We start from the raw sequence: 23,216 nt of genomic DNA, 5'->3' as shown, positions 1-23,216 counted from the left end.
TCTCCAGTCAAAAGATGTTACAAATGTCTTATTTTTGATGCTCTGTTAGGCAGTTTATTTTCCCACAGGGCCACATGAGAAACTTACAAAGAGATACAATTGAGCAAAACTGAGTTCAGCTCAGCTTACAACAGTCCCTGTTTCTCATGTGGCCCCTTGGGAAAAACATTTGTTCTTACCTTGCATTTCTCATGGCTGCTTAGCAATAAAAGCCTGTTGTATTTTATCATCTGATGCTTTCAGTTTGAATTTGCAGGAGTAAGAAGTCTTTATTTCACATTAGTAGTAACATACATTTTTGATGACCAGCAAGAATTACCATAGCAAGAGGTGATTATAAAAACTAAATGCAGTCAAAGATAATTTAGCAATTTAGCAACTGAACAGAAACACATTTTCTCTTGAACGGTGCCCTGAATATACACAAACACTGCAAACTCTTTGTCTCTACACATATGAAGACATAGCCAGTGCTCCTCCTACAGTGTCTGAAGGGAGAGTCAACTTGTCCATATCATAACCTTCAGAAACAACATTAAATATGAATTCTGTGCCAAGACTGAAACCCGTTCTTACTCAAGTAACAAAGAGCCTACAGCAGATATGAACCTGAGCTCGAGTGCTGCTTCACTGACACATTTTATGGCTGACTTCTTTAAAACATCAGCCAGCCTTGAAATAGCCCTCTTGACTTTTTTCTCTATTTGTATCTGAGCATATTTGTGTGCGCCTTTCGCATCATGTGTGCTCACAGGTGTGTTGGCACAGCAGGTCAGAAACAGACATCTGGATAAAGGGCATAAAAAGTGTCATTTGTGCCGAGCTGCCGCTGCATCATCTCTGATGATTTATGTGATCTCCATCTTGCTCCAGACAGGCACTCTGTCTCAACCCAACATTAAACCGGGAAGAATACTCACCTGAGCTTCACCACACTGTGAAATGAATCAGTGGGTGGCTGTCTATCCGGCACTGGTCCTCTGATTTCAAAGACGTGAGGCAACAATTTTGTGCTTGTACGGTGGGATCAAATTGTCCACCTGTGTTGTCAATGCATATTTTTTTTCCTTGTGTGGGTGAAGCACTTTCAATTCCAAAGTTCCCATTTTTATGCTGCTCCATGAGAATAGGATGAAACTTACTGCTGTGGAGAATCCCTAAATTTAAGCCTTCACTCAATAAATAAAACATTGAACAGGAGTGGAAAGCCCAATCTTTAAAACTGAGAAAACATTCTCATAATCTTAAGGAAGGTGTGGACGGTGTGTATCCTGGCTGGGCACATGGAGGAGAAAAGGGGAAAAATGGAAGACAGGCAGATTTTAAGTTCAATTTAAGTATAAACCGTAAATTTTTAGCTTCCTCTTGAGCACTTAGCCTAAATGAACACGCTTGTCAAATAATTTTTTCCCCTGTGTTCTCATCCCAGCACATACCCAGAACACAGTCACAGCAAGCTGTAACTGGAAGTAATCTTACAATTAAATGGAGAAATCTGACTAACTGGAGCAGAAATTAAACAGAAATGTCAAATTAAGAAGAAACATATCTCAGCCAGTGTAAGTGTTAGGCAGAAATTGAGCCCTGAAAGGCAGAAAAGTCAACACCCAGGGAAGTAAATGTTGAATTTTTCGCATCAATTTGAAAACCCTGCACAGAGGTGATAAAGTGCTAAAGGTTTCTTTGTTCTAAAATTCCACCTGCTAGACTCAAAATGATTTGTTTATTCACTGATTTATCAAATGACTCCAGCATTTTATATCTCAGCCTGTTGGATGGATGTGAAAAAGTTCATTCATGGATTTTAGAGAATGACTTTCTTTTGATCTTATGATCTCATTTTAATCTGTGGTTCACGTGTGTTTTGTTGAATGAAATGTTGTTGCTTTTATGGGTTGAAGTTAGTGTTTTTTCAAATACAGGATAGTAATGTATCTAGTCTTTCCCTTTACTTTGATATAAGCATGTGTCTGCTAAACTAACCAGAATTATCCTATGTTAGCATGCAAACTTACAGAAGAAACTAAAATGCTGAAGATAACATAGATACACTAACGCCACACTTCATTACTTTGTGCTTGTACCGGGTTGGACATCCTTAGCCACACTGTTGTCAGGAATAATACTCAGATTATGGTGTTAAAACAATGGTAAAAGGGGCCAAAATGTGTGAAGAAAACATCTCCATGTTACATCAACTTGTGTTGTACACACCAAATCCTGACCCTGCCATCTGACTGTTGCAGAAGAGACTGATACTCATAATATCAGGTGGCATTTTTCCAATTTTCTACTGTCCAATTCTAGCCTGTTTCCTGTTCTTAGATGACAAGAGTGGCACCCAGTATGGTCTTCTGCTGCTCTAGCCCATCTGCTTCAAGGTTTCAGGGGTTTTGCATTTAGAAATGCTCTTCTGCATACATCGGTTATATTGAGTGTCAGTGGTAGTTACTGTAATGTTCTGTTCTGAAATACTGGGATCAGCCCATCTGTTAACAATAAACATACAATGTTCGGAGTCACTTAGATCAGCGGTCCCCAACCTTTTTTGTGCCACGGACCGGTTTATGCCCGACAATATTTTCACGGACCGGCCTTTAAGGTGTCGCGGATAAATACAACAAAATAAAACTAGTACCGGTACCGAACACACGTGAAAAGACCCAGGAAAACCGAGTTAACGATAAAAACGATAACAAAATAACGCTGAAAACCGATAAAAACCCTGAAAACCATACATTTCACACCTGAGCCTCAACTCTCGCGGCCCGGTACCAAACGACTCACGGACCGGTACCGGTCCGAGGCCCGGGGGTTGGGGACCGCTGACTTAGATCACTTTTTTCCCCATTCTGATGCTCTGTTTAAACTTCAGCAAGTTATCCTGAGAATGTCAAAATGACATAATGGAGTTGCTGCCATGTGATTTGCTGATTAATACACAGTAAAACTGGTGTATCTAATGGAGTAGTCAGTGAGTGCATCTGTACCTGCTAAATATCAAGGCATTGTCCTTGTGACAAGGTTCACATGCTAATCTTAGCATTTAGCTCAAAATAGCACTGCAGACTCACAAAGGCTCCTCTTAAATTGGTAATTAGACTCTTCGTGACCACAGAACAATGTGCTGATGTTTAGGAGGTTGTTACATTCACTTAAAAGAACACAAAGAGTATACAGGAGGTTATTGTTTACTATGTTACTTCCTGGTCCTAAACCTTTAGATTCTAGCCTTTCCTACTTCCCTAATACTGGCTCCTGATCATCCTGCTTTTCATGTCATTGGCTAAAGTCTGAGACCTGAAGCCAATGGATGCTCTCCAGGGTCTATATAAGTTGACCAAAGCTATATACTTCAGGGTTGTTGTTGTTGTTGTTGTTGTCGTCGGCGGCAGTGGCTGCTTTCTTGTTTTCTTAGGTTTCTTTATGGCTTCTAAGACCTGATAGAATTAGCCTTTGTTTCTCTGTATTACAGTGGCCAGGGGATGTTTTTAGGGGAGAGCTGTAATTTTCTGTGTTATTCACTGTTTTGTCCTGTTCTTGGTTGATGAGGAGTTGAGGTGTAGGTTTGTAAGCTTTTTGTTGACTGAGTTACTAAGTTGATGGCGTTTTATTTAAGTCAGGACTGTTTTATTCTGTTGTGTTGGCAATGGCTCTCACTGAAATTAAAATATTTGCTAATTTATTTGTTAACATCCTGGTATTCTATTTTTCCAAACCCCTAGAACTATTTCGGGATGTAACACACATACTAAAAAACAAAAACAAAAATAACATCAGCACTCACTGATGAAGTGCTCCCTAATGGGTGAACACATTTTGGCTATATGCAATAGTGGAATTTAAAAAAAAAAACAAAACAGAAATGATAATCTATAGAAAGACCAGACAAACACCAATCAACAAAGAGGATTAATTGCATGACAGAAAACATTTGCAGATAAACCACCCCAGAAAGTTGAGTGCATCTTTTATCACATTTATTATGATGCTAATGTTAGCATGTGGTACAAACTTCATTTTGAATAATCTGGATGCATTAGTATCATCATAATGGTACCCAAGTTTCCAAGTTGTCTATTAAAAGACAGTCCACACACACAGTCCATGCACTGAATGCAATTTCAACCCATCTGTCGGAACAACCTGGCAACCCACAACCCATTTCAAGGAGTGTGTGCAGATAATCCGTGCACAGACAGATCACTTAAATGCTGAATTAATTGCCTGCTGTCTTAGCTACTGTTTGACCATTTCAGCTCTTTTTCCTGCCAAGACACAGTATAGAGAGAGACGTTAGAAAGCATTCTAGAATAAATCAGGGCAATTAGAGCAATATGTGCCACTCTTCTGGTGTGTAACTGGGAGTTTTTGACTTTGGTATTGCTGGAAATATATTCATCTACAATTAGCTGTTGCCTTATTCAACTCTGTGCTTTACTAACAACTTATTAAGTTAAATATGTTTTTATTTTTGTTTAGTTTTACTCTGGTGTCCATTGGAAAACATAAATACAACAGTCTCAAACAGTCAGAGTGTTTTACCACAGCCATAGAGGCTTTTCTGACTCAGCCACCAATTTGCAGTAATGAGGAGGTTAGTGTGCTTCTACCCGGAGAAGCAGTCTTGCTACATATTTGCTGATAATTGTCTGGCTTTGTCATCCCACTAATTAGTGAAGTACAAATACCACAGCATTCAATGTGAGCGGAAACAGACCTGACTGGCTGTATTGGTCACACTATGGCTGTAATGCTTTGGGGGTTTTGTTATTGTTTTGGTTTTAATGTTGTGTTTGGTTTTGTAGTTTTTTCCCTCATCTTTGGCCTTACGCCCTCTCAGTACATCCTCTGTCTTCCTCTCTGTGTCTCTGTTTCTTCCTGTCTGCTGTTAGTAGCTCTGCTTTGGTTACTGCCTACTAGAGCAGGGCGATATGACCAAAAATATTTATCACGATATACATTTGAAAATTTGTGATAACGATATAACTGACGATATAATTGACACTAGACAAAATACTTTACAACTCCACAACTTTATTAGTGCAAAAGGCATTTCCAGTGGAAATTGGCCAACATATCCTCAGCATAACCATGTATAATATCCACAAAACTTAAAAAGAGGTTATACACACACAATATGGTAATATTACGTTGAAGCACAGTACGTATCACTCCTGCCTACGATAGCCGTAATGCTCCGACAATCGATCAAGCGGTGCGGGTTCGTAGCTTAGCAAAGTTGTACTAAAACATTTGACAGATTTTCGAGCGCCGTGTACCACATAAAATCGTTTCGAGGTCAGTAAACACAACCAGAATTCATACATAAGGCACACGGGATTATAAGGGGCACTGTCGATTTTCAGAAAAATCAAAGGATTGATTTTAAGTGTGCCGTATTTTCCAAAAAACACGGTAATAACGACGGCCCGCTAGCATGCTCTACCAAAAATAGTGCTTTGTTGTGTAACTGACGGATGAAAGCCAAACCAGTTCCACACCACTGAAGTTGCAGCATTTTTACAAACCAGTTCTGGTTCATCCGTTTCATTCAACGATCTGCTTTCGCCCTTCTCATTCTCCGTCGCCACCAGGTGCGTATGAAAACAAAGGCACTGCGCATGCGTGTTTTACCCATATTCTATCGCGATATTTCATTTTCTTATCGTTGCCCAACATTATACCGGTATTACCGTGAACGGTATGATATGGCCCAGCTCTACTGGCTGCTTTATTTTTTACGTCACTTTCAGCTATTTTTATTTCCTGATTTTGTCTGCCCTTCCCTTGTTTTGGATTGTCAGCCCCGCCCTTATTGGTTTCACTTGTGTGTTTACAGTCCTACAGTTGTTTAGTTTACACTGTTCACCTTATTTAAATATAATTGTCAAGTTAGGATTTATTACATTCAACTGACCTAAAAATATTATGCCTTAGGTACGTCAATCAAATAGGGCTAACAAAGACAGTAAGTCATTCGCAATCTGCTTGTTTACTGATGCTGCTTCCAGGTCCAAGCTCCTACTGTTTTCTTCATGACTGTTGTCCTTTTTTTTTTTTTTTTTTTCCTTTTTGCCTGTCCCATTTGGCTCTTTTGCCATCAGAATTATTGTCTAAAGGCGAAGAAAGATGCCCAACGGATTTACTTTACCAAATGGACCATCCCAGCCTTGCCGTAATGGTCTATTTGATTCACCTTTTATTGTTTATTTTATTTTATTTTAACCTGCTAAATACGGGACAGACTTGACGGGGGAAAAGAAAGGGGAGAAAGAAAGAGGGAAAGAAAAACAGCGGGGAAGAGGGACGGGGATAAAGGGCAAAAAACAAAAACCAACAAAATAAGCAGACAAAAAATACATATATCAATCACCTGGATCACCTGTTGAGAAAGAAAAAAGAGAAAACAGGCAGAAGAAAAAAAAAAGAGCAACATAATAAACAACATCACGATGATATATGGGAATATAACAGTAAATACTAAATATTAATCATTATTGTGCAGCACGTAAGATTGACAGCGCACAGTGTGCTTTGAGGTAGGAGCCAAAAAGGGTGTAGTTTGTGTGTGTGAGCACCTGTGTGTACACCTGTGAGCATGAGCGCGCTTGTATTTAAAAGGTTCCTTCATGTAATGATCTGCTAGAGGGTGTGGGGGGCCACTGCCCCGTCCTCCAGGGCATGAAGCAGGTATGGAGGAGATCAAAACTCCAGACATCCAGAGGCCCCCAGACCACAAGAGACCAAGGAAGACCAACAGAGGGGCAGCCGCGCCACTGTCCCAGAAAGAGCTGAGGAGAGCCCCAGATGAGGGGTCACTCAGCAGCCGCGGAGCAAAAGCCAGGGGGGGTTGCAGTGACGTGCCCGTGAGCTCCGCCGGCAGCCAGCTGTGCCAGAGTGACCAAGCCCCAGGCCAAGAGGCTGAGGGCACCCCACCCCCGAAGTGGCCCGAGCGAGCCCCAGGCTCCAGGCCCCAACAAGCAGCCACCAAGGAGTGAGCCGGTGTGTACCTGGACGCCCACCCCCGAACACAAAGAACCACCAACGCACCGATGTCTGAGGGCGTCTGCCACTGGCAGGGGAAGTGGTGGGGGGAGATAGGCCTCCATACCTTGGAGGGCCTGAGATGTCCCTAGAGAGGTGGCGTCTGATACCCAACCTGACATATAGACACAGACATACAGGCACACTCAAATACAAACATCCATTCCCACCCTCATGCTCTCATATGCAATTACTCAACACTCACCCAACGTGGAGACAGACATAAAGAGACACTGTACACCCAATCACACTCCCCAAGCGTACTCTATACCCCAGGTCTAGGTACCCTTGCCCCTGGAGGGGGAAACTGCACCCAGACCCAGGTGGTGTTACCCTTTTCCCTGGGGTGGAGAGAAGCAGACTGCCCCGACTCGGCAGCAGCACCACATTCCAGACCCCAATCGGACGACCAACTCCTCCTCCTAGCCCCCCTGCTCCAACAGGCCGCAGAGAACGGGGGTGTGTGAAGACTCCAAACCTCCCTCCGCCCGCTCATATGTAGTGTTGATGCATGTGTGTTCTAAGGTGCATTTAAAACCCAGGAGGGCATGGAGCTACCTGCCAGAGAGCAGCAGGTAAGCACATAGCCCCTCCTGATAGCCCTCAATGTCTACATGTATTTAAAATTGAGAGGTGGGCATTGACGCCAGGGCTGAGGTTGTACACCCTGATGGTCTTTTGGATGCCGTGTAGCGTGCCCACCCCCAAGATCCTATATGTATGTGTTATGAGAGTGTGAGTAATGTGAATGTCTATGACTGTTGTCCTTTTTAACGTATTGTAATTCTTTGTATCTTGTTTTACTTTATATAAACAAGCCTCTGAAATAATCAGTAGTCATTGTCAGCCTCTCTGGCTTTTTATTAGCACTATTCATGTCCAGCATGTCTTTAAGGTCAGTTTTTAAAACCAACTCACAGTTTCCCAGATACCAAATGTTTAAAAACCTAAGAAAAGAATGAGTGTTAGACTTTGCCTCTGCCCATCGGTGACCCTCACATTGACTTTCATTGAGGGAAAAAAGTTAATGTTCATCCTCCAACTTTGCTCTGCGAGTGTGTTTATAATATCCTAACTGTACATGTAGCTCTCTAGCTAGCCGCCAGGTCACACTATTAGCTAGCCCAAGTTCAATAACCCTACGAACATTGCTGCTGTTTAATTTTATGTCTTCATGCCCAAAGTGATAGCAAAACCATACATTTTAGCTTTTTAGAAATCCCTCGGGCAGAACATAATGAGTGACAGCTAGCAAGCTAACTACCTTCATGGATAACACGATGTTAAACTTTATTCTAATAAAGTTTAACGTCATGTTAAACAGTGACACTGATCATTTTATTGAAGACAAAAACATTAGGCCTGTTTCTAACTCTCAGTGATGCCACAGTGTTTGAGCTTGGGAATCGAAGATTTTGGACCCAGATATTGGCTAATGACATTAGACTTAAGAGGCAGATAGCAACCAATAAAATAAGCTTAAAAGGGTTTCAAACAGACATTAAAGAATAAGGTTTCTGTATTTTTATTAGTGTCAACATACTCGGTGTAAAGAATTTTTTTAAAAAGAGTATTGTAGAAAGTGTTTTAAACATGTCAGTGAGTTTTATATAACACTTGATATGAAAGAAATAAACACCGAATATGTGTTATTCTGTAGCTGAAAATAGTCCCGAAGAAATACAGTTGTTGACAATATAAACAACCGCAGATTTGTTCTTTACAAAACTTGAGTGAAGAAAACCTCACAGGAGACCCGATGAATAACTGTAAGCTGTTAGAGGGTTGGCAAGAAACAAGAGAAGTTATGAGAGAAAAACAAAGAAAGCTGCAAAACAAAATAAAAACAAACTCGTCAAATTAAAGGAATGACATAAAACAAATTGCTGTCACTCCCTCCTTCTTTACAAGGATACCAAGCATAATAGTCACACACTTAGACACAAAACCAAAGCCACACTCAGCACACACAGCCCAACGACAAATCATCTGCATGTGGGGTTAAGCGAAACCTCAAGAAAACAATCATCTAAGGCTATTAGTTTCAAAATGCTCCCTAGATGAGTCCTTTTTCATTAGCACACACACTGTACTGTATTTGGCTGCTCTCATACATGCAAACTTATAAGCATGCTTCGGCATCTACACGAGAGGGCAGTCTGCCCCACAGGTCTGTGTTTATCACAGTAATGTAATACAACCACGCAGGCAAAACCACAGAGATAAGTCCTCTTCTGCTGCACAGACATAAACACATCTCCAGCCCCATTTATCACAGTACTGAAGAAAATGTACAAGCGTAGAGTGGACCATAAATATTTGGTTATATGTATTTTTTCAGGTTCTGTGCTTAAGTACATACAATTTTAAAAAGAAATAAAAGCTTTATTTTGTGTTGGTTTGCATTAGAACTGAATAAAGTGTATTTTTAGTTTATACAATGTTTGGGACTTCAGAAGTAATTGGACAAGTCAAGTCAAACAATCATATTTTATCAAATTTATGTATAGAACTCAACGTCACATCGACCCTCTCCATGCAGCCACCTGCATGTCGTGGAGTCTCCTTCAGCCTGGTCTTGAAGTGGGCTGCTACACAATCAGATTAAGGCTCAGCTAGTCCCAGGCAATCCACTCCTAAGAAGCTATTTGATTACTTTGGCTTTGGTTGTATATTTGCTGTGAATGGTAGCTATTTCGGATGCAACAAACAGAAAGCTCACGTATGCCTCTGCATTTGTCATGTTGTTGCTTCCATCAGCAGCGAAACAGTTAAAACTCACTGACAGTTATTTCACTGCCATCCCAAAAAACTTCAAAAGAAAAATGTATCTAAAATTTATTTCTCCATTTTAAATTAAAACCCGAACAGCAAACATATTTAAACCATTATCCTGTAAATTCTAATACTTTCAATATTCTGTATTTAATTGAAATCAGAGGAGCCATAATTTATCATATGACCTGCTTTCCACAACATGCAGTGGTTTCTAGACACACAAATGAGGTTCAGTCTCTGGGATACCTGCTTTCCTGTAGTGCTCACTGAAGGATGATGATAGCAGGAGGAGGTGTTACAGCCCCCCTGGTCCGCGGCTAAATAATTCAAGCGACATCTACACCTCAAGGCAAGAATGTACAAGTCAATACCACTGATTCAAAGGTTTCTATGCTGTGTCTGTTCCATCAGCACAGTCTATCAAAAGTCTGGCTCTCCTTACCAATTTTAACATTGAGCAAGAGCACGGAGTGTCAGTAAAAAAGACTGATACCCTGCTTAGTGAGAGAAAGGCAGGAGAGTAAATTATGTTTGCCTATTCATGCCTTGATCTGTCAGTGTCTGTGAGTTTCTTAGTGATTTACTGTGGCCTTCTCAACTAGCATGAGTCATCAGAAAGCTGCTTGTCACAACATGGTCAGACAAAGCTTGGAAACTAAATTAATAGATTATGATAAATCAGTGTGAGCAGTGTCAAATAAAAATTAAAGATCAAATAGACAAGTATACTTGTAAAAAATGGGGAAAAAAACCCCTAATATCATATACAGTAATGTAAAAAAAAAAAAAAAAGGTTTTCACAGGTCTCTAAGAACTCTTTCATATAACCAAGTTCATTTCGTGATTCTGCACCCTGGAGAGCCACTTTTAGCAGCAATAACTTGAATTAATTATTTTTTGTATGACTTGATCAGACTCTAATATCACACTTTACAATGTTGCTTCAGTTCACTGGAGTTTGTGGATATTCGTTTATGCACAGCTCGCTTAAAGTCTTGGGACTGCATGTAAGTCAGGTTAAGGTCTGGACTATGATTAGGCCGTCACAAAATTTTGCTCCTTTTCTTTTTCACTTATTTTTTTGTAAAATTGTTGCTGTGCTTCAGATCTTTGTCCTGTATCATCATTCCGTTTCTACTAAGCTTTATTTGTCACATCCTTACATTTAACTCTAGAATACTTGGGTACACAGAGGAGGTCATTGTCAACTCAATGTCTGCAAGATGCTCAGGTTCTGTGGCTGTGAAACAATCCCAAATCATCATCCCTCCACTGCTGTGCTACTACTTTGGTTTTCACCAAACACGGTGCAGTGCATTATGGGCACACATCTCCACTTTGGTCTCATCTGTCGAAAGAAAAGGCTTTCTCTTTTCTCTTCTTTTTGTGTTAACACAAGCGCCTGAGTGCTCCAGACCAGCAAACAACCACAACTTCTGCTTTTATAGGTGTGGTCACACTTGCTGATTATCAGGTGATTTACTCTCTTAATTCATATAGAAGAAGTAGGGGTGTACTTTTTCCCAGTTTTCCCAGTACTGCATAGAGTTCCATTAAATCTTTTTCACTTAACTGTATGTCTGTATTCATTCAATGTTTATCAAATATTGTTTTGAATTTTAGTGCATTTTAAAGGAAAGCAGACTGTTTTTCTTCAACGTGAAATATAGTGTACCTTTGAGGATTTTATTTCATCCAACAATAATTAATGCTCTCCATCAATAATGAGCACAGTCTATCGTTTACTGGTATTTAATGAAGCTGCCTGTGAGGACCTGTGCGCTGTCTTTTTGAAGACAGTCTTTCTGGCTCAGAGGAACTGTCCTCGTGCTCAGTTATACACCAGGGTTTCATTATATTGTGGTTAGAGCCAGTTTGCATTGCTCTGTAATAGGAGTCTTAAACACCGCTGTATGAAATCTACAGTTTAACATGACAAAATAGCAGGTATCCCTTTTTGAACAAGAGTGTATAAATACATACACCAGTTATATCCTGTTAAGGATTTCTGTTTTCTCACACCTTTCCTTGGTAGTCTAACATAAACACCTTAGCCAGTGATTTCAGATGATGCTATTTATTCATCTTTCTACCATATGACACAATAACTCATACTCAGGATGTAGTCCGAAAGTTTCCATAGAGACTGGAAATGAATTCTTGGCGTACAGCCTGCAAAGTTCACCGATCCCTGTGTTTCATTTTCATGCACCTACATTGTCTGTGTGCACCAGCTGTCTCACTACACTTGAGCAGACACTTATAATGCCCTTCTACCCCAGCAGCCAGAATCTTGATTTCCACAATCTCAAGTGTAGATCAAGTAGAGGCAAAGGCGAATACTGGCTCGGATTGCCACAACAAAAGAAGGGACAGTAGTCCTGTTGTAAAAATTAAAGCATTCTTGATCATATGAAACTACAGTAGATCAGCTTTCATTTATTAAAATCACAGCTTTGTTCTTTTCAAAGTGTTTGCATAACTTGACAACTTACATTTTTCTCTGTCTTCTCTACTGGTAGGCAAATATAATATAATATTTCGACAATTAACACAAAGTACCTTGCATGATCACTCGTGCACAACTCTTGTTTTCTTGCATCTTTTGGATGCACCTACACACTGAATCAATTATCAAAACTACTGAGTGAGAGGTGGAAAAATGCCTCTGAAGGGTAAACAACAGCTAAAATAGGAGAGAAAAGAGTGGAGAAATAGAGTGCCAAGGAACACTTTCTATCATAATGTTTATATATGTATGTGTAATAGGATATAATAGGCAGCAGATACAGTCATTACACCATGATTATTGACTGTATACTTGCCAAGTAAATCTCATTGTATGATACAGGACTTTAGGCCATGTATACATCTTTCAGGGTAGATATTTCTTGAAATGGTCCTGTCTATTTCATGACCTTTTAGCAGCCAGACGTAAAGTGTGTGGCTTTTGGTGTGAAGTTTCTCTCTTCTGTGCCTAGGAGCCTAGGAGGAGTAAAAACTTTAAGAAATGAAAAATCTACTACTATCTGACTTTTTAGCAGAATTATGCAGAGCGTGATGCTAGAGCTATTACATGTTATCTTTATTTTAAATCTACTCTTTGTATCCCCATCTGCAATACTGCTGGCACTCATTTCTTTGCCTTTTGCTCTCATCTGTCTTTGTCATCTCTCCTCTCTCTCTCTTTCCTCTCCTTATTGCTGTCTCTCTGCCATTACCATGCATTGATTTGAAAGGCTTAATTTCCACAGGCTGCTGCAGACTCATGGACTCCACCAATCAATAGCAAAAGTGGAATCATATTAAATGATCGTAGAAAAATTAGCTGAACCGTTACATTTAGACCAGTAAAAAGTCCTCGATAATTTGGCCTGCTGTTACTGTAGTTCACAAAATATGCATCTAAACCATCTATGTCATTTGAGATCGTAACATTTTATAATGGACTGCATAGCTAAAATTTGCAGACACATGTGACAAATGGTGTGCTGAGCTGAATATGAGGTTCCCACAGAGTAATTTCTACAGTTAAAAACATCATTGAAATATCTGCATCTGTTCCAGAAGTTCACAATTTCAGTAACACATCCACTTAACACAGAACCATTACTAATTGCTACTGTGTATCGCTTCTCTTTTTACTAAATTGAAGCCATTCAACTATTATGTAACCATGCAGACATTTTTTTTAATCCCTAACTCTTATCAACTCAATCCATTAGAAACTTACTTCAGATGCATTTGGCTGATGTTCATGAGTTGAAGCTTACATTTACTTTTACAAAGACAATTCCCCAAATTTGGAGATGCTGTGTAAAATTAAATAAGAACAGCAATGATTTGCAGATCTCATAAATTCATATTTTATTTGTAATATAGAAAACATATCAAATGTTTAAACTAACAAAATGTGCCAAATGTGTCGCATCCCTTCAATTTTTAACAGCAGTAAATGTCTGGGAACTAAGGAAACCAGCTGCTGGACCTTTGGGAGAGGAATGTTGTCCCATTTCTGCCCGACGTAGGATTTTAGCTGCTCAACAATTTTGGGACATTGTATTCTTCAAATGTTTTCAATTGGTGAGGCCACCTGGAGTCTCCTGCAAAGCCCTGCTGTTGTGATAGATGCAGTAAACAGTTTAGCATTTTCGTGCTATAATATAAAAGGTCTTCCCTGAAAAAGATATCGTTTGAATGAGAGCATATGTTGCTCTAGAACCTGTATATACCTTTCAGCACTGATGGTGCCTTTCCAAGCTGCTAATTCTATAGGCTCTGATGCATGCTGGAACAGATGTAGGCTTTTGAACTGAGTACTGATAACAAGCAGTATGGTCTCTCTGCTCTTTAGACTGGAGCAGGCAGCATATATGTTTCCAAAAATAATTTCACATTTCAATTTGTATGACCAAAGAATAGTTTCCTTTTGCCTCAATCTCCACATTTATGGATGACACAGTGAACTGTGTTCCCAAATTTCTGCAAGTGTTCATGAACCCATGCTATGATTTCCACGATGGAACCATGAAGGTTTTTAACGCAGTGCTGCCTGAGATCATAAGCGTCTAATGATGACGATAATGTTGATGGCTTTCGTTGTTAGCTTTGCTTTATTTCTAGTCACATTTGGATTCTTGCATTTATGGTGCTTTGAGCTTTTTATGTAGCAGTAAAAAGCTTCAGTATCTGAATCTCACCTTAGTTTGAGCCACATTTTGCAATCTAGTTTCTGAGCTGTAAACTCATTTCTTGGGTTTCAAATATATGCTGCCTCACTTTTCTTCCCCCGTGTCTTGTTAAGTCTCCATCTCGCTGTTCGATGTTCCCCTGTTGTATTTTGGCAGCTGTTTTCTTCTGTGGCTTGTTCCTGGGTTTACTTCCTTTGTCTTGTCATTCTTAATCAGTTTCAGCTGTGTCTGGTTACCTTATGTTTCCAATTTTCCGATTAGTTCTTGTGTCTTCAGACCCTCACTTTGCTTCTGTTCTTTGTCATGTTGTACTGTTTAATCTGCGTGCCTTATACAGTTTTTGTTTCTCCTGGAATTTAATCAGCCTAAATAAATGGCTCTGTTTGTTATTGAAATGCGGTTTTCCTTCGTTCTTGCATCTGGGTCCGCACATCTTCATTCTCCAAACGTGACAGCCCACCTTTACTACTGAGAAACTGCCATTCTAAGAAGTTCTTTGTAACGCTTGCATGTGTTAACAGATCCCAGCATGACACACATACAGCCTGCATTTGCCTTGCCACACTCTTTTTATATCCAATCATGTCACTGACCTGCTACCAATTAACCTAATTAGTTCCTAAATGTTCCTCCAACTGTTTCTTTTCAGTGCCACTTACCTTTCCAGCCTTTTGCTTCCCACATGAGACATGTTGCTGCCATAAAATTGAAAATGAGCTCATGTTTTTCATAAACATTTAATACATTGTGAATAAAATATGGGTTTATGAGATCTGCAAATCTGCAAATCAATGCATTCTGTTTTTATTTACATTTTACAAAACAACCCATTTTTTTGTAATTTGTTCTTCTATTTTTGTCTGTTAGGCTCATTTTGATAATGTCTACCACAGTCTTAATGCATATATATCTATATCTATCTATCTATCTATCTACATATATATATATATATATATATATATATTTAGAGAGAGAGAGAGAGATCAATATTAACAACAAATGTTGTTTACACAGTTTGATGGTGGGGTTCGATGTAAAATTTCATTTACATTGAATTGTTGCTTTAACACAAGCTAATAGACTTTTGGGGAATTGCTCTGTACATATTTCCTCATAATGTTGATCTCTGCTGCAGTGCACTTTAATGCCGTGTAGTCCGTCACTGCTGATGGATTGAACACACTTTTCGGTATTCTCTAGAATAACAAAGCAGCAGTGGGTGTGTGCCTCTGGGCAACACTATTAAACTCTGCTCAACTATATGTGTTTATTTTTTAAGACATTAGTGGATGCTATGTAATAAATACAGGAAAACTTAGGAATAACCCGTCAGAGATGATTTGTTTTTGGCAGCCTTGGGATGTATGGCATCCTTTAGCCTAACAGAACTAGTCACACTATCCGCCCCCTGAGACTGCTCATTATGCTGAAGGAAACAGAGGCTTGAATGGATGTAACAGAGAGAAAGCTTTCAGTATAACAGTCTTTGCCTGAGGGTGCATACAGTGGCTTGCAAAAGTATTCGGCCCCCTTGAACTTTCCCACATTTTGTCACATTACAGCCACAAACATGAATCAATTTTATTGGAATTCCACGTGAAAGACCAATACAAAGTGGTGTACACGTGAGAAGTGGAACGAAAATCATACATGATTCCAAACATTTTTTACAAATAAATAACTGCAAAGTGGGGCGTGTGTAATTATTCAGCCCCAAGTCAATACTTTGTAGAACCACCTTTTGCTGCAATTACAGCTGCCAGTCTTTTAGGGTATGTCTCTACAAGTTTTGCACATCTAGAGACTGAAATCCTTGCCCATTCTTCTTTGCAAAACAGCTCCAGCTCAGTCAGATTAGGTGGACAGCGTTTGTGAACAGCAGTTTTCAGATCTTGCCACAGATTCTCGATTGGATTTAGACACCAGACAGGTCAGGGATAAAGTTATTGGGAAATTTAAAGCAGGCTTAGGCTACAAAAAGATTTCCCAAGCCTTGAACATCCCACGCAGCTCGTCCAGAGTCACCATGGGCCTCTTGGCTGCATTTCTGATCAGCACTCTCCTTGTTCGGCCTGTGAGTTTAGGTGGACGGCCTTGTCTTGGTAGGTTTACAGTTGTGCCATACTTCTTCCATTTCTGAATGATCGCTTGAACAGTGCTCCGTGGGATGTTCAAGGCTTGGGAAATCTTTTTGTAGCCTAAGCCTGCTTTAAATTTCTCAATAACTTTATCCCTGACCTGTCTGGTGTCTAAATCCAATCGAGAATCTGTGGCAAGATCTGAAAACTGCTGTTCACAAACGCTGTCCATCTAATCTGACTGAGCTGGAGCTGTTTTGCAAAGAAGAATGGGCAAGAATTTCTCTAGATGTGCAAAGCTGGTAGAGACATACCCTAAAAGACTGGCAGCTGTAATTGCAGCAAAAGGTGGTTCTACAAAGTATTGACTCAGGGGGCTGAATAATTACGCACACCCCACTTTTCAGTTATTTATTTGTAAAAAATGTTTGGAGTCATGTATGATTTTCGTTCCACTTCTCACGTGTACACCACTTTGTATTGGTCTTTCACGTGGAATTCCAATAAAATTGATTCATGTTTGTGGCTGTAATGTGACAAAATGTGGGAAAGTTCAAGGGGGCCGAATACTTTTGCAAGCCACTGTAAGTCTGTGCTGGCAAAGCATTGTTTCTACCTTTATGCCTTCTATCTTATTGTATACTATTCTGGGTTTGCTGGAAACTGGGTTGTGTGTAAAGGGTAACTTCCTCCTACTGACCTACAGTGGTTTACTTTGACTTGCAAGTGAAACTGCTTTTTTTCCACTAGGTGAGGCAAAAACCTTACCTCTTTTTAACGTGGTTTTAAGCTACTCTAAGCTGTGTTACATGCATGATTGTTGCATTATTTGAGAACCAAGTAGTTTTAGCTTCAGGTAATGCAAACCATTGAACTGTATGTTCCAGCTAAGCATTTGCACTGTGCAATATTTAAAGCTATATTATAGATATATTTACTAGCCTGCAAAACTAATTTTCAGCCATAGCAAGCAGCAAAGATGTAGTACAGATGTAGTTATAACATAGCTTACCCGGTGAATTACACTGTGGAGGATTTAGCTGTTAAATAATTAGACATTTCCTTTAAGTAGTGGCAAAAAGCACAAGTGAATACAGGATATATCGAGTTGCACAAACACATAACTAGATGCAGGCTAAGGTCGCTGCTTCTGTGCTGGATATGTAAAGTCGCCTGTTTGCATTTACTTTTGCTACTTAAGTGTGACAGTGTCAGTGGTGAATTTTTACTGAGAATAAATCGCAGTACTACAGCTTTGTGGACATCTGATACAACAACATTTTGTCATCACACACACATTAAATGTACAGGTCATCTTTGTTCCTATCCTGTAAAAGTTCACTCCCAGAAATTCACTTACAGCTCAGTTGAGGATATTTATGTGCATGTCCTGCATTTTGCTATGTGACAGCAGCATTATGCTGTTTAATGGAATTAAACAAAGAGGCTCCATCAGCTGTCTTTCAGTAGAGCTCTATAATTGTCCATTAGTGTGTTGCCCTGGTATTGCATGTCTCTGTGTATTGTTTTGCTTCGTGCACCAGATACTGAACACATACTGAACCCTCATTTGCTCCTAAACCCATTCAGCAGCAGAGGCATCAGCTATGTTTGACTCTCAATACTCTGTTCGGAGGCACTGTGGTGTAACTTGTTGAGTTAATGCTGTGGGAAGTGATGACATTTTTCATTCATAAGTATGATGCGTGGCATGTGGTGGTCATTTTTCACGATGCAGTAGAGGCTTCAGTGGTGAATTCATGTGTGTCACCACTGCAGTGTGTTTAATCAGCTGCCTGTGCTGAGACACACACACACACACACACACTAAAAGATCACTTTCTAGTAGGGCTAATAAAGATATATTGCTGCAGTTATAAGGTCACCAATTTTGTTGGTGTGGTTATTGATTGTCAGAAGTTAAGGCATCATATCCTCAAAGTGTTTCTCTCACAGATGGTCTAATCCTAATGAACCACACTAACGAGCCAGATGCCTGTGTGTCGCATTACACGAGGTCCCTGTGAGGTTATGTGGAAAAAAACCCTGCAAATATTTTTAATTGACAGCACAGAGAGGAACCATGTGTGCGTGTGCATTCTGATGTCATGTTAAATTGTGGTACATGAGCTGGCATAATGTCTGGTGAGGATGACTGTTTGAATGAATAATTGAAGGAGAATCAATTAGGAGTGAGATTAGAGAGGGAGTCGTTTTACCCGGGCTCCAAATGTGTTTGGAGAACTCACTTCTCCATCTTTTTAGATGCATCTCATCTCCTGGAGTTTCCTGAAAAGAAATCTCACAAAGTATTTCATAATAAATTTGGTGAAGACTCATAAAGAAAAGCTATCAGATGCAACTTCCAAAACATGTCTGCTGTTTTTGATTCATGTTCTTGGTTATTGCTTTTTTTTTTTTAAGAGTCAGTGTACAGTTTGATGATGGATGTGCCATAAACACTCTGCGATCCATTTATGATGCCTGTGTATAATAAAAACATCCTGCTTGTGTTTTGGCTGACGGTCTGTGTGCCTCTATTGCTCTTCTCATTCTCTGTGCCTGTCCGTCTTTTCCTGCCTGCTCTCCATCTGTCTGCCTGTTTGTGTTTACTTGTAATCTATTTCTACGTCAATCTTGAGCGATTGGCGGCCGAGATATTAGTATGTAAACATCGAACAACACACTTATTGGAAGCATTTATCATTCAAACTGCAAAATGTTTTACAGTTTGGATCAAAATTTAACATCACCACCATGTGTGATGAGACCAACTGCAGTTTCAGCATGGCCTTCTTATCTACTGTATCTTTTGTAATATGTTCACAAAGGCTCATTAAAATAGGCTTCGTCCTACATATGAGAAAGTTTGGTCATTAGAAGTGCACAAACAAAGGCCTCCATTTTCTGTCTCCAATTTGTGCCACAGCAGCTATATTGTCCAGTAGAGGGCAGCATAGACAACTGAGAGGTTTTGTGTGTGCAGCAGCAAACTAAAACACTTCTCTTCTTTTGCAGGGGTAAAGTGTTTCGAGGAAAGAAGGTCCTTGGGGAATATGACATCAAAGTGGAGCAGGTATCATGCTGGATTTAATAAATATGTGATGCTACAGAAAAGAGATGCCAGTCATCAAAGTGAACTGATATTCTATTGAGTATCATTAATAATAACAACAGAAGATCCTTTTCGCAGCTGTAATGATCTGAGAGGAATTTAAGTTTTCTCTTTAGTTTAGCTTAAATCTCTTGGAAAACTAGAAATATTACTGTCAACATCAGTAGTATTTTAAGCCACTAGGTCATGTTATGCTGATAAACATTTTAGAATGCTAACAGGCTAAACACAAGATTGTGTGAACCTGGTAAATATTACCTGCTTCACACCATAGTGATAGCATCGTCAAACAACATATGAGGTTGATGCTGTTAACATTTACCCCCAGAATTCTCATAGTGTCACCTCATAGCAAACTAAACCTTAACATTAACACATACAGCTGCTGTCAAGACATGGCGTCTCTCTAATGTTGAAATCTAATGTTGCTGATGACCTTGTAAACGAAGCTGTTTGATTTGGCCACATTTTCTTACGTAACCTTCACGTGCACTAATACTTTTTTGTATACATCTGGATTTACATTGATTTAATTTGTTTTTTAAACATCATAAAAAATTTATTGTCCTTGTCTGTCTTCTCCTTTGTCCAGTAAAGTGAGTGTCCACGCATGAACAGTTGGCTAGACTTGTAAAACAAAAAAAAGTACAGTAAAGTTATACAGGACCTGTGTATTAGGCTGTACAGTTAATTTTGCTCACGTTGTTTCAAATGTAGGATTTGGTTGTCACAGTGGTTTCATATTGGTTCAGCCAACTAACCAGAAAATCCTTTTGCAGTGCTCGGTTACTGCATTTGAGATGACTATTCTCTGGGGTTTCACACCAAACAGTTTCACACCTAATAGATGTTGACAGTTAAATTACAACCTCAAGCCTCACCGCAGATGTGAAATAGACAGCAGTGGAGACAGAAGTCGGCAGCTATGAGTCACAGACAGATCTTCGCTGTTTTTCGACCACACCAAAGAGCAGCCGTGTACATTGTTTTGCTGCACAAGCACACGGTTTATTTACGCTGTATAACACAACGTGACTGCGTAAGTAAATAACAGCAGGAACAGTTTGTGCTGTTGAAAAGTGTCGTTTAGTGTCTCTGCTAAGGACATTTGATAAAAGTGGAAGTTTTTTTTAAATTGTTTGTTTTGATTGCACCATGACTCATTAATTCAAATGATTAATAATAAATAATTTGCATGCTGTGAAAGTAGCTTTATGAGAGAGAGAAATAGCACATTGGACAGAATTTCCTGCTCAAAAACCTTCAACAATGAAACAGTGTTATTTATTAAAAGCACAAATAACCAATCATAAGCATCAGATTGTATCAACATTGCATAACTGATTAAATTATCTTCTTTTCTCCTTCGCCACGTAGGCTGAGTTCTCAGAGATCAACCTCGTCTCACATTCAAACGGGACCTGTAATGTGGACATGCAGGTCCTCAGGGGCGGGACCAAAGTTGTCAGGTCAGCATCACACATACACAGACACTGTCACACACATAGAGACAGAGTAATTGTTAAAACATCATTATCCTAATGAGTAAAATTGAACAGGAATAATCCCAAACTGGAAAGAGAAACAACACAAATTCATAAACAGTGTAAATGACGACAGTGCATATGGAAAAAAAAAAACTTGACTTCTACCCACTCTGTAACTTACCAGCAAGACATCTGTCAGCAGTGTTACTCAAAGAGCGGTTTCCAGCTTTCGGTGTCATTCATCTTTTCCTGATGTTACTGAAAGTGAAACAAAACATAAAGAGAGACAGGAGCAGGCCATTGTGTGGTATGGTGTTCATCAGCGGGGCAACTCTTTGTGAGATAATTTCACATTGGTTCTCACAGAAAATAGTAAACGCACATGAAGTGCACCAGTAAGCAACAAGAGCTTTTGATGGCAAACACATTGCAGCTGTAACCATTAACTAACTCTGCCTACAGTAATGCCATGAAGCCAAACCTACACCATCCTCACAAAATCACCAAACTTTGTAGCACAAGGCACAACGCTGCACGTGACACAAATGATTCTCCTCTTAAATTACAGCCACTTAACACAAATAAGTCCTTGCAAAATTACCACCACTTTGAATCCTTGTGAAAGGGCAAGAGCAAACTTACAGTTTTAGCCCTGATTTACCACATTTATCCATCAGTTAGCGTCGTTTCTGTAAGACAGAAAAGCTTCAGAATGCATTTGGAAAGAATGAACATTGTTTACTGAAAGCTCTGATCAGTGGAAAAAGAGCAGAGGCGTATGACCACAACCATCACCCGCAGGGCGGTACAGTAGATTTGCCTATACTGTAGACATACTCACACACCACAAACCACACTGACAGAGACACCAGTATCCTGGCTGAAGACTGGGACTCATTAAGCAAGACTGTAGCTCTTACTGGTGTGGAACAAGCAAAAAACCAACAGGAAATGAAGGGTGTAGCATTAGTTTTATGATGGGTTGGCCTGCACGTGCTCACACAATGACCAGGGCCAAATGCTGAAGATCATGTGGAGTAAGGCAGACTTTAAATTACTGCGGGCAGAATGATTCACACTCGTCTGTCCCAGCTGTGTCATGTCTACGGAAGTCTTATTCTTTGTGTGGAGGCGATGAATGAGTTTCCAACATAAACCTCAGTGTGTCTTGCTGTCTGCCTGTGTGATGCACAGTTTTTCGACCTGAATGCACCTACAATTGATTCTGTAATTACACCGTGTCCATTGATTTCAAGTCAAAGCGGGGAGTTCCTAACTGCTCAGATACTGCGTTGCTAAGTAACCTCAATCCCCAAAGATCTTTGTCTAGACTTTACCACTGCACAATCTACATTTATACTGTCTTTACTGAACAATTTCTGGGAGTTTTTGTTTTGTTTTTAATTGTTATGTATGAAAAATGAAGCAATAACAAAAAAGTTTTGTTTTCTCATTATTTATGTTGAAACACTTTGCACTATTTGCATTTGGGTAGTATTTTAGCAGTACTCACAGAGCATTTGGCAAACTCTTCAGTGCATGTATGCATAGCTAGCCTCCACATACTCAGACACACAAACCAAAATTTGGATTTAATTGCTTATTTTTTAATGTTTATTGCTATCAGAAAAGCACTATACAAAAAGAAAACCAATGCCTTGGGTTGTTTCTTAATACTTTACTTATTCTTATTTCTTTTTCTTAAACAGCTATTTAGCTGAGATTAAACACAAGTAAATGTGCAAATGCATTAACATTGAGTTGTATGTTAATGCACGTTGGCCATAGTCAGTATTCATAGCATCAGTATGTGAAACTCCCCCAAAACAGCTAACGTGGCAAAGTCTATTACAGCAATTTCAGTAAATGCAACAGTGTTGCATTTACTAATTGATTGTTTGTGATCTGAGCCATTTTGGGTCTGCTTATCCAGGAAAAACTGAATCTCTTTTGCTAATATTTGTGGTGCGTACATGGAGAGCATCCGTATGCTTAGCCACACACATAGGATTTCAGATTA

The 23,216-nt window shown here is 39.6% G+C and overlaps 1 protein-coding gene across 1 annotated transcript in view; it reads left to right on the top strand.

The window, feature by feature from the left end:
* Window positions 1-23,216, top strand: part of syn2b (synapsin IIb) — an 89,038-nt gene that overhangs the window by 37,555 nt on the left and 28,267 nt on the right. The window contains exons 2-3 of the mRNA XM_063473974.1: window positions 19,613-19,670; window positions 21,087-21,178. Of these exons, the coding sequence (XP_063330044.1) occupies window positions 19,613-19,670; window positions 21,087-21,178 (150 nt within the window). The remainder of the gene's footprint in view (window positions 1-19,612; window positions 19,671-21,086; window positions 21,179-23,216) is intronic.

This window comes from Pelmatolapia mariae, linkage group LG5, assembly GCF_036321145.2.
Source record: "Pelmatolapia mariae isolate MD_Pm_ZW linkage group LG5, Pm_UMD_F_2, whole genome shotgun sequence".
Classification (NCBI taxonomy): domain Eukaryota; kingdom Metazoa; phylum Chordata; class Actinopteri; order Cichliformes; family Cichlidae; genus Pelmatolapia; species Pelmatolapia mariae.
The sequence above is the reverse complement of the archived record's forward strand: the minus strand, read 5'-3'. Positions and strand labels throughout refer to the sequence as shown.